Source organism: Pimephales promelas, chromosome 13, assembly GCF_988280905.1.
Source record: "Pimephales promelas chromosome 13, fPimPro1.hap1.1, whole genome shotgun sequence".
Taxonomy (NCBI): Eukaryota; Metazoa; Chordata; class Actinopteri; order Cypriniformes; family Leuciscidae; genus Pimephales; species Pimephales promelas.
This window is the reverse complement of record NC_142781.1, coordinates 27,689,197-27,701,854: the sequence shown is the minus strand read 5'-3', so window position 1 is coordinate 27,701,854 and position 12,658 is coordinate 27,689,197. Positions and strand designations below refer to the sequence as shown.

The following is a 12,658-nucleotide window of genomic DNA, read 5'->3' as shown; positions in this document are numbered from 1 at the left end:
CTCCCAGTATTACCTCCAATTACAGCACAACACCTCCTCTTCTAACGTCCCTTGCTGTGTCAACCTGATCAACAAGATTTTTTACGCCAAATTACACCAACCAACCACCCAACCAATTTATATTTAGTAAATTAAGACATTTCGGTGTACTTATTTGTTTATTTACTTGTCGGTTTGACAGCCTCTCCAAATAACGAGTTTAAAGAAATGTTCTCATAAAACTGGTTTTATGCAACAAATGCACAGAGCAATATGAGCTAATGGACTGTGTCATGGGTAAGGTCATGCAGCCAGGCAGATGGCTGGAGAGTGTTGATCAACAGCCTTATTAAATGTAAAAAAAAAAGGTCTGCATTTGTGACTGCATTGTTTTTGGAAAATTCTGATGCTCACATTAGTCAGCAATTTTGTAAATATGGAACACGAGTTAATCTGTAGGTAAATGAGTTTGATTAATCTTTGTGTCCAGCTCTGTTTTCAGTCATCTGCCTCATCCAGTCTGCATACAGACAAGAGGTCGAATCACTGACTGTCTGGGGCAGTCATAATAACAACCAGGAGCTCAACACACACAAAACAGCAGAGATGATAGTGGACTTCAGGAGGAAGAGAAACACCCCAGCACTCCCCCCACTCACCATCATGAACAGCACTGTGGAGTCAGTGGTCATTCAGGTTTCTGGGCACTACCATCTCACTGAAGTGGTACAGGGACTTCATAATGAAAAAGGCCCAGGCCCAGTTTGCCAGCTGAGGAAGTTCAACCATGGGGGCACTGGCCCCTCTAGAAAACTGATTGGCCCCCCAGTGTGCCCCCACCCTTCTACTTGTCTGTCACTCAAAATTTCAAATCATTATCTTTCAGCTTGTAATAGAATAATTCATGAATCCACGTCGCGATGCTTCTCAAAACCACACAATAAGTTGATCTATTTTATACAGCTTATTTTTCAAGGAAAGACGATGTGTATTCACCCTGCTTTTTGTCTTTGACTTTGTCTATCGATAACTTATTGGATTTTTGGATAGTTGAGTGGCAGGTTTTGATGAAAGATCACAAGGGCACATTCATTTATATAACATAAAAGACGTGCACGGATAAATCACTTATAATAAATACTTCAATATTCCACAAATTTTGATTTCATGATGACTTTTATAGTTGGAGTAAAAAATACATACTATTTTGTGCTGTATGTTTCAGGAAACTTACACTAGAGCAGATCTACATGGCAACATTTACACATGAATAATTATGTTATTAAACCGGATGCGTGTCTTTGGCTAATAATCCTAGGGTTTTCCTGACAGCCAATGTATGAATAGTGTGACATATAAAACAACCGAGGATTCTGTTAACCCATGGCTTAAGAATGACCAAAGTTAAAAATTTCAATTCTGAAAAGGCTTTTTTAGTAGAGCTAATGGAGTTTGACCCGTGATCTACAATACAAGAGTGACGTCTAGTGGTTACAACAGTTCACACGATACATAAACCTATTGAACCTAGATGAATTCTTTTGTACCCCTAAAATAGGTCGTCTACAAATATTATGACTTGATAGGATAACATATATATTATAATTGAACATATACGAGTCGTAAATAACTAGCATAAAGAAATAAATATTTAGAAAAGGTCAAACGTTCGAGATGTGACTGGTCCATTGCATCTGAAAAGCAATTCGCACAAATGTTTTGTAACAACAGCACGAAACCATACGGTCAGAGAAGACTGAAAGGGGGACAAGAGACGACAAGCTGAGCATTCCTCTGGGTCACCGACAACAATCATTTAATATCTGGATGGATCGAGAGTTCCGCGGGTGTGTTTATCGGCAATGCTGCATAATCTTATTTGTAAAATGCCCCGGTAAGTGAAACGCTATTTCAACTACCACAGTGGGCGTTTACTTATATATGCGACGCAAATCGTAATGAATAGGCCTATTCTAACGATTAATCCTTTATATAGCGGCATGGTTATCATAAGCATGCTCAAAAACAATCAGATGTCTACATAACGTTACTATAACTAACAAATTTGCTTGTGGACTGTGGAGGACCGACCGTTCTAGTATTTTGTCACATAATGCTTTCCGTCATGACTAGTTCGAGTCTGAATCCTTTCCGCGAATCGATTCTTTCGATCAGTTTTTTTGTTTGTTAAGTAAAACATTAAGGCAATACAGATAAACATGGAAACAACAAAACAAAGAAGATAAAAAGATACACAGATACAGATGTGTTACCAGGGTAACCAACAAAACAACAACAACAATGTAATAGCTACATTTACACATTAAGAGGACAAAAAGGATGAATATGGAGATAGTTCACTGCTTTGGGATTAGCACAGCTTTGAATAGTTTCCATATAGGCCTACTTGTCTAGGTCATCTTTGCCAGTCAGTTGTTGTTTATGTATTTAAAATATGGCTAGTAGGAAATAAATTAATTACGTAGCCTAATATTTCTATACATTCTCTTTTTTGAATAGTCAAACAATCCAAAGAAAACCTCTTTAAAACAGAAAGAAAAGTCACTTACAAAATAAGATTGTATAAACATTAACACATCTTACCAACATTTCTCTGTGTGAGTGCATTGCCAAAACAAGAGAATTATCATCTTCCTCAGAAGAGTGGCAAAAGCAGCAATTAACTTCAATGTCCGAGGTGTTCATTTCCTAAGAAAGGCTTTGGTCGGCTAACATTTGTGAATTAATTAAAATGATATTTCTTTTACTTTATTGTTAATGAGGCAAAGACCATACTTTCTCCAAAAATTCTCTACAATATTATTCAAATATGGTATTAGCCTAGACAAGAAAATGTTATTATCTCTCTGGAAGAGAGAGCTCCATTTGATCATTATTCTTTTGTCACAAAAGCATATTGTGTCAGACTTAGTAGGCCTATATGTGGCCATGGAAGTGTCCCTTGCAAGAGTAAAGACACTCCTTAGGGAATGGCATTGGAAACAATGACATATTCATTAGCAGTAATAGGAATTTTACATTTCTGTAAAAAATCTGAATAGTTATAAAATCTGACAACTTAAAAAAAGAAAAGAAAAAAAGAAGGTTTTTGAACCAGGTGTCAAAGAAAGGTTATTTATTCTTGTAGAGATCCTTGGTTCCATAAGTAATATCTGTGTGGGGAAAAGTTGTGTTTGTGTATTAGGGACCAGGCCAAAAGCATCTGCTAATGGAAATTAAAAAAGTTTTAATATGGATCTTTGTAACATTATAGTTTAAAGTAGGAGAAAATCCAGGCCACCAACTTTAGAGAAATTATAATGTGTTCCCTAAGTGAAGAGGGATTATTAATGACTTTTTAAGTCAATTAATTTTAAAGTGTTGTTTAAGGTAGTAAAATAAAAATAGTACCGTTTTTCTAATACGTTAGGCCTAAAGTAATAATACAATTGTTTGTTTTTTTTGTTATTTATTGTTATTTTTCAAAACAAAGTTATTTAACATGCTTTCAAGCCTTTTTTTTATTTCCTTTATGAACTGCTAAGGAGAGATCTTCATGTAAGTCTCGACAATCTTTCATGTTAAGAGAGTAAATTTATTTGTCTTAGCGACAAGTCTCTCAGCCAAGAATTGAGTTTCAAGTGGATTTTCGTTTTAGTTTAGCTAGCCTTGTTTGTTGGTCTTTATTCATTGCAATTCCTAATAAGTGGTGTCATCATCAGCCAGCTGTTGTCAATTGTAACGCTAGAAATATGCAGCATGTCTAACTCCATGTGACAAAATGAATATTGGGGAATTTAATTTAATAGTACCACTCTTATTATTTCTATATAATATCCCGCTGTACAAACTGCTTTAGTTACTTACTTTTCGCGCCGTCACTCAATTCAAATCATCGGTGCAGCACCATCGTCGGTTAATTCACTTGTCGGTTCTGGTTCTCGGCTGATGGTAATTCATAGAAAAGATTCGACTCAAAAGAATGGTTCATTCACGAGATTCGGACATGGCTGGTGACGTCATATTCAAACGCCATCGTCAGTCTGTTGTGTTAGCGTGTAACTACAGTAGACGTCTTTTCACATAGTTTTCGAGTCTCATTCAGTTCAGATGTTGCTAAAAAGAGTCGTTTTACGATAAGAGGACGTTACATGCCTCGACACACTAATCCTAATTATGTCAGACCAGGCATATATCCAGAGTAAGTTCATATGAGTTTTGACTATGCCGATAACTAAATATCAAAACAAAACATGATACTATTACCTATTTTAACATTTGCAGGGTTTTAACAGAATAAATACAAATAAGTAAATAATGAAATTATTTCATATATCATCGAATGTTTCAATACATAAATAAATACATTGAAATCTATATCATGTCGTAAATTAGGTCATTTTTAATTCATTTGTACATAGTTCATTCTGCTCATTTATTGATTGCAATTGCAGTTTAACTGTGGATTTTTTAAATATATATATATATATATATATAACCATTGTAATCATGGATTAAAGCATGAGTGACTCTTGATTTCCATGATTAATCTCTTTATTAGAAAAAAGCAGCATAAACGCATTTACAATGCAAACCATAATTGCTGTATTGTAAAAAAACAAACAAAAAAACGTAATTCTTTATAATGATTCTAAAATATTTCAGACAAAGTTACTTCAGTAAGGGTAATTGTTTCATAGTAAAACCATGGTAAATATTTCTAAAAGTTGGCTCTGTGATATAATGAATGAGGTTTTCTTTCCTCTTGCAGTCATCCCATGTTTGGCCGTTACCTGAGCACAGTGGGCTTTCCACCAGCTCAGATTGTTTACAACCACTGGAGATACTGGTATCAGCCTAGTCATTTATGGTGGACTCAACCACCTCACTGGCAGCATCCCTCTTCCTCCTTCAGCACTGTCAGACACCTCTCCAACAGGCCCCCGAGACCTCCGGATCCGTACAACTGGAGTTCCTGGAGACGATCTGAAGTATTGCCACACATTCAACCCAGACAAGGCGTTCACTTTTCTGCATTTCTCATGGACCGCTCTGATCGGGAGCCCCCTCCAAAGAGGAGGAAGAGCGCTGATGGGAGGCCGGGAGGGGAAAGATCTCAACGCTCGCCCGAATGTATACCTCCAAATGGCAGCAGGAGTCCAAAGGGAAGTCCTGAATGGCTACAAAGTGTAACCGGTGGTACAGTGCCTCCTGGGAAATTTCCTTCGAGCCCAGAGAGGACCGCAGCCAGACCAGGTGAATAATTTGGATGTTCCTTTTAATTTATATTGATGTTGGTATGTACTGTAGTTGTGCATAAAAAACCAAATCCACAATCTTTTCACTTCACAGAGTTGAAGAGACAATGGGAGGATCTTTCTCAACTTTGTAATGCTGCATCTGCGAAAGAAGGGAAACAAAAATTGCCATTTGATTTTTCTGTGATGTCCTACAATATCCTCTCGCAAGACCTGCTCTGTGATAACACGTACCTTTACAGACATTGTAATCCTCCCGTTCTGGACTGGCGTCATAGGTTTTCAAACATCATCAAAGAGCTGGAACAACACAGTGCTGATGTGAGTGAATGCGCTTTTCTTGCAATAATCATTTGTCGAATATTCTCATTATTTATCATTTCCACGTAAAACTTATTTGCTGGATTCAATTTTCTGGCCTTTTGAGTTTAATACCGTACATTGTTATTACCAGTCACACATCACAGCTAAAATGCCATTCAGAACTGTCTGACTGGCTTGAACTCTTTGCCAGCAATTTTCTTACTTCAAAGTGTACAAACATTATACATTCTAAACTATATAGCCTTTTATATTTTTTTATGTAATGGTTGGGATACACAGATATTAAAATTACGGCTAATATAAATAAGATGTTCATGTCAAAATCAAAATTACATTTTGCAGAGTTGAAAAGACTAACATTAAGTGAGTGTTAAATGCCTAACGATGCTTTGTTGTTTTATTCAGTAGACAAGAATGGATGATTTTCTTAAAATATCTGCAAACACTTTTTTTCCTAGATAATGTGCCTGCAGGAGGTGCAAGAGGACCACTATCAACAACAAATCAAACCCTCGCTAGAATCTTTAGGTAGTTGCTTTACTTCCTTGATGACTTTTTATTTCTCTTTAGTACTGTTTGTTTATTTTTTCTATTTTAATATTATTTTAAAATGTATTTTTTGGTGATGGCAGAGCTGATTATTAACATTGGCTACTATGCTGATTTGGAGCTCATGAAACATTTCTCATTATCAACAAAATGGTAGTGATGCTTGTATATATATTTCAGGATTCTTCGATGAATAGAAGATTAAAAACAGCATTTATTTGAAAAAGTTTTTTTATGTAACAAAAAGCATATAAGCAGAGGGCTTGGAAATCTAGGATTCCAAATCTTGTGTAAACCTGGCAAGTTTTAGGGATTTTCAAAAATGAAAACAAACTTAATTTACTTATACTTAATTAATTTTAACTTACTTTTTAACGCTGCGATTCTCTGCCCTTAAAACAGGCTACCATTGTGAATACAAGCGGAGAACGGGACTTAAGCCTGACGGATGTGCTGTGGTCTTCAAACGTGAGCGCTTCTCTTTGGTCTCCTGTCATCCTGTGGAGTATTTCCGGCGTGGCATCCCTCTCCTGGACCGTGATAACGTGGGCCTGATTGTTCTGCTGCGGCCCGTTGACCCTCATAGCTCTCTCACCAACGTCTGTGTGGCCAACACACATTTACTGTACAACCCTAGGCGCGGGGACATTAAACTGGCCCAGTTGGCTATGCTGCTGGCAGAGATAACCCGGGTGGCCCAGTTAGCAGACAGCAGCGTCTGTCCTGTGCTGCTCTGTGGGGATTTTAACTCCATTCCCTGGTCTCCCCTGTATCGCTTTATAAGGGACAGCAGACTGGACTATGATGGCATAACTATTGGGAAGGTAGAGAATCTTGGCGCATTTCCTTGCTTTTTATTTTTTCAGATAAGGGCTGAGTCCGAAATCGCATACTCTCTTGAGCAGGTACTTAATTTGAATAAGTAATTACTTCACAACCACTAAAAAGTATGTTCAATATAGCATGAATGTTATCTGGAAGTACAGTCATTATCATGCGTCCCACCAGCGCCAGTTACGTCGCTTCACCTCCATTCTTAATTCCCCTCCCATGGCATCATGGGATAGTAAAGTGTCCATCGTATGCACACTTCAGAATCTCGCCAGAAGTAGGTCACCTAGGTACTTTATGTCTACTCTTTTGAGTACTGTGAATTTGGATATATTTCTTTAGTCAAATACTGTTTTTTTGGCTACTATATTGTAGGGAAGTATGTGATTTGGGATGCAGCCACAGTTTTGGCATCTCTTCAATTTCCTGACTTGATTTTGCAGGTGTCAGGACAGGAGGAGAACCCAAGAGGACAGCGTGTTCTAACTGTGCCAATTTGGCCCAAATCTCTGGGCATCTCTCAGCAGTGCCAGTACGAAAGCCAAACAACAGGTCACCTTTCAGCCCTTGTTACATATCATATATTGTAAACATTATAATCATTTCTAAGAACGTTTGAAAACTGTAATAACAAACATTATGTTCCACATTGTATTTTAAATGTTATTTCTAATAGCCACTGTAAAAACAGTAATATTTTGAAATATTATTACTATTTTAAAAAGCTGTTTTCTATTAAAACAGCATTTATTTGGAATATAAATATTTTATAACAATGTAAATGGCTTAAATTTCACTTCTGATCAATTTAGTTTAATGCATCCTTGCTGGATAATAAATTTAAACAATATATATATATATATTGTTTAAACGTACCTGACCCCAAACTTTTGAACGGTAGTGGATGATAACCATTATAGGGATTTTTTGTTGTTGTTATTAACAGTTACAGCAAATACAGTAACTCCCAAACAGTTATGTCATAAATACAAATGTATGATTTTTATAAGATTAGATCAAAGTGCGAATATGTGAATATAAATAATGCCAGACCTGTTCTTAAAAGTGGATTTTACCTAGTTAGTGTCATTGAAAAATGGATTTATAATGCATGTATTATGTAATTTACTTCATCTGGTTTAATCAAGTGTCCAAATACATCCAAATATGTATCCAATATATCTGTTGTTTTATCATTTAAATTTTAGGCAAATGCCACTTACTTTGAGATGTATACATTCATTATTTGGCTTAAATGTCCAAATACTTTTTGGGGCCACTGTATGTATGCACATTGAGATTGGCATTCTGGAATAGCTTTAAATATGCAGCTGCTAACTTTTACTTTGAATTATTTTCACAGATTCTGATTCAAAGGATTTGGAGCAAACAGAACTGGATGGGTAAATATAAATCCCAATATATCTCTCTAGTACAGTGCATTTCGTGATTCATTCAAATAAACCCTTGCCCTTAGTTTCTGTAGCTCCTTAGCTGTTGACTTCTTGACAGTTAAGCAAATTTAATGTGAAGCTCCTGTGATGTCTGACAAACCTAAATGTTTTTAACAGTAATCGTTCTTCTCTCACGTGATCTGTTTTGTAGTTTCACCGAGCCCAGCATAGAGCACGGTTTAAAGCTGACCTCTGCGTACTCCCACTATCTTAAAGAGAGCGGTCAGTCTGAGATCACCACATGTCACTCTCGTACAGCCATCACCGTCGATTACATCTTCTACTCCGCAGCTCAGGGGGATGTGATGGCTCAAGCAGGTTTGACCATTACATTACTATTCTCTTACTTAGGAAATACCAAAATAGTTGCTGTTTAATGTAACATTTCACTCAGAATCAGATGATTATTTACTACACCTATTGTGTTTGCTGTCGCCACATGAATATGTATATCCTCAAAGTAGAAGCTGATGCCACTAGACTATCAATGTAAATGTTACATCACCACTCATGTAGTCATGTGACCTGTGATGCTGCAGTTTGCTGCAGTGCAGTACATTCAACAGCAAAATCTCTACTGCTGCTGGTTACCATAGTGTTTTTTTCCCTCACTTACCCAGAATGCAGTGTGCCACCAGAGAAGGGTCTGCAGCTGCTGGGCAGGTTAGCTCTGGTGGGGAAAGATGAACTTAATGAGGTTAATGGCCTTCCCAACCAGAATAACTCCTCTGACCACCTGCCGCTTTTGACACGCTTCCGTCTAAACCCTTGAGCTGATGGCTGACGGAATAAAAAGTGTTTGCGATGATCCTACAGCCTTTAAATCCTTTTGTGGCCAGAAGATAAATTGTTTAACAAACTCACAGTACAATGTAAACCTTTTTTTTCACACCAGCAAAGGAATGATTCACAGATTCTCTTAAAGGAATAGTTCACTTAAAAATGAAAATTCGGTCATCATTTACTCACCCTCAAGTTGTTTCAAACCAGTATGAATGTCTGTTTTCTGGTGAACACAAAAAAGTACCAAACAGTTGATTAACTTTTTAACTTCCATGGTTTTTTTTCCCCCTCATACTATCGAAGTCAATGGGGTCCATCAACTGTTACCGACATTTTTTAAATATCTTCCTTTGTGTTCAACAGAGGAAAGAAATTTTAGTTTCTTTTTTTTAAAGTTTTTTAGAAAACTTTAGTGAGAGTAAATGATGACAGAATTTTCATACCTGATACCTGATTTTTCAGTTGATTATGGGGGCATTCATACTATACCCAATACATTGGGGATGTTTTATTGTGAATTTTGGCAGCTTTGATACTAAGCAAGCCATTTCATGAAGATGTTAATATTTTTTTATTTTCAAGGTTTTACAAGCTATCTGTTTCAGACCTGCATCATATTAAAGATTATAATAAAAAAGAATTTTATCTTAAAGCTGTTGAACTTATTTATGTAGTGTTGTATTGCTGTTATTTTTTATATTATGTGTGTGTGTGTATATATATATATATATATATATATATATATATATAACTTATTAAAATAATTACATTTAGAAAATTTCCAAATATTACATTTACATTACTTTTATGTATTTGGCTGAAGCTTTTTTCCAAAGCGACTATTAACGCATTCAAGTTGCACATTTTATCAGATTTTTGCTACCACTGTGCTATATTTGAGCTAGAGGAAGAGAAAATAGAGCAAATATTCTGTTTTCTTTTTAATTTTAGATAAATTCTAAAAGTTATTTTATTGTGCTATTGTCAATATAGTTCTTCTACATTTTTATTTGCATTGTTATTTACATTAGTTATTTTATTACATACCAAGTTAAACTAAATTAAAACTATGCTTTGGCAACTTACTGAAATAAAATAAAGTTTGTGTATTTTTTATTATTTCAGTTAATGTTTATTTTATTTAGTTTAGCTAACCATAATAACCCTGCAAATTAGATTCGCAAAACTCTAGCATTTAGACTGGCCCTTTTCTCTGATTCTCAGATTAAAAACCATGAACAAACTATACTTGATCCCAGTTCTTGGATTTTTTTAATGCATTACAAGTATACTAAGCTTACTGTGTAGTGTGTAATATTTATTTACAGATATAGGATGCCACATGTTTTATATCTATTAAGACTGACAAAATGAGAAACTAGATGCAGTTTCTGATACATTATTCCAAAACTTCCAAAAATTAGTGAGCATCAATTGCCTCATGATGAATCAGTTGAAATTGTTTGATTTTAAAATCAACTCAATTACATTAAAGGGTTAGTTCACCCAAAAATGAAAATTAAGTCATTAATTACTCACCCCCATGCTGTTCCAACCCCGTAAGACCTTCGTTCATCTTCGGAACACAAATAAAGATATTTTTGATTGAATCTGAGAGCTAGATCAGTCCTAGATAGCTGCCTAAGGGACTGGCTCTTGACGGCCCATAAAGTCATTAAAGAAAAGGTTTAAATATTCCATGTGCCTACAGCGGCTCAATTATAAGTTTATCAAGCGACGAGACTACTTTTTGTTCGAAAAAAACATAAATAACGACTTTATTCCACTATTCCATTACTTCCTTATGGGCGCATGCGCGAGAACTGAGACGAGGACGTTCTCATTCGTCTACTTTTTGTTACCGGCTGCTCACCGCTTAGGAGTTTTACCGCCACCTACCGTATAAAATGATGATCCATATATAAGGCGCTCCGGATTATAAGGAACACTGTCGTTTTTTGAGAAGATTAAAGGCTTTTAAGTGCACAGCGCGCATCTTCCTCTGCTTGTAAACAGAAAGTTTTGCGCTTCCAGCTATATCAGCACATCATCTTATACGGTAGGTGGCGGTAAAACTCCTAAGCGGTGAGCAGCCGGTAACAAGAAGTAGACGAATGAGAACGTCCTCGTCTCAGTTCTCGCGCATGCGCCCATAAGGAAATGATGGAATAGTGGAATAAAGTCGTTATTTATGTTTTTTTCGAACAAAAAGTAGTCTCGTCGCTTGATAAACTTATAATTGAGCCGCTGTAGGCACATGGAATATTTAAACCTTTTCTTTAATGACTTTATGGGCCGTCAAGAGCCAGTCCCTTAGGCAGCTATCTAGGACTGATCTAGCTCTCAGATTCAATCAAAAATATCTTTATTTGTGTTCCAAAGATGAACGAAGGTCTTACGGGGTTGGAACAGCATGGGGGTGAGTAATTAATGACTTAATTTTCATTTTTGGGTAAACTAACCCTTTAAGATCATTCCTTCCTTCCAAATATAGTGTATAGCCTATATATATGAAGAGTTCAGATGCAAAAGCCTCTAAATGCCATTTGAAATGTTCTTCTTTAATGATGATTTTTATCAAACTTGTATATTTAAGTTCAGTAATTTCACTTAAATAACAATTAATAGGTAATTATCATTGCCATTTAAGTGAAATCACTGAACTTAAATATACAAGTTTGATAAAAATCATCATTAAAGAAGAAAATTTCAAATGGCACTTAGAGGCTTTTGCATCTGAACTCTTCATATATATATATATATATATATATATATATATATATATATATATATTGATACAGTATATATTGATATACTGTTGGCTCTCCTATCAGTTAAATACGCAGAAACGTTGCCTTTATTTCCAAAAATAATTACTGCATGACTGTGCAAATCAAATGTGCATTACAGCTCAAAAATATATTATGAAATCGAAGGGAAAACTTTCTGCGTTATTAAAATCCAGATGATAAGCCGTTGAGATTCAGCCGAGTGTTCTTTGGGATTGAGACAGTGGTGGGTGTTCTAGGAGTCCTTTTATCCTGAGAGAAGAGATGAGAAATGACAGATTTTTGGTAAATCCGCCCGACTCTATTCCTGTGTGTGCCGCTGCTGTCTTTGTAAGGAGGCATATTCCCTCTGTGCAGAAACACTCCACTCAGGCTGGCTTCTTTAACTGTGTGGCTGTGAGATTTAGGACAACTGAAGTTACATCACCTGGTTTAATCTCAAATCTTCTCTTTTGCAAGAGCAGCTCCTTTGGCCTACAGAGAGAAAGAACGGCCAGGCCAACACATTGAATATTTAGATGGGAGCGCAGGGAGAGATGTAAGCCTCTGGCATTGTTCATTATGCTGATTTTTAAAAAACGGATTTTTGAGTCTACTCCTCACAGTCTCGTTTTCATACCTGTCATGACTCATGGCGCTGCTCTGAATAAGGTCTAAATAAGATGCATAAATAAGCACAGAGAACCATGAA

General features: G+C 36.1%; 2 protein-coding genes across 14 annotated transcripts in view; one reads left to right on the top strand and one right to left on the bottom strand.

Annotated features, from left to right (window-relative positions):
- The window catches only part of LOC148976858 (myosin heavy chain, fast skeletal muscle-like), a 45,072-nt gene extending 41,142 nt beyond the window's left edge, over window positions 1-3,930 (bottom strand). For 11 of the 12 annotated variants that reach the window (XM_089118799.1, XM_089118798.1, XM_089118806.1 and 8 more), the window contains exon 1: window positions 3,847-3,930. The gene's annotated coding sequence lies outside the window, so the exon portion shown is untranslated. The remainder of the gene's footprint in view (window positions 1-3,846) is intronic. The other variant, XM_089118805.1, reaches the window with a different exon arrangement.
- Window positions 1,506-9,830, top strand: angel2 (angel homolog 2 (Drosophila)). 2 transcript variants are annotated; one of them, XM_039692231.2, is made up of 9 exons: window positions 1,506-1,873; window positions 4,751-5,235; window positions 5,332-5,558; window positions 6,020-6,089; window positions 6,513-6,934; window positions 7,385-7,493; window positions 8,305-8,344; window positions 8,547-8,713; window positions 9,016-9,830. In XM_039692231.2, exons 1-9 carry the CDS (start codon window positions 1,842-1,844, stop codon window positions 9,165-9,167), a joined length of 1,704 nt encoding a protein of 567 aa, XP_039548165.2. In that variant the 5' UTR covers window positions 1,506-1,841; the 3' UTR covers window positions 9,168-9,830. The 2 variants fall into 2 exon arrangements, with proteins under 2 accessions (XP_039548165.2, XP_039548164.2); XM_039692230.2 differs by lacking the exon at window positions 1,506-1,873 and adding an exon at window positions 3,989-4,180.
- The last annotated feature ends 2,828 nt before the right edge of the window (window positions 9,831-12,658 follow it).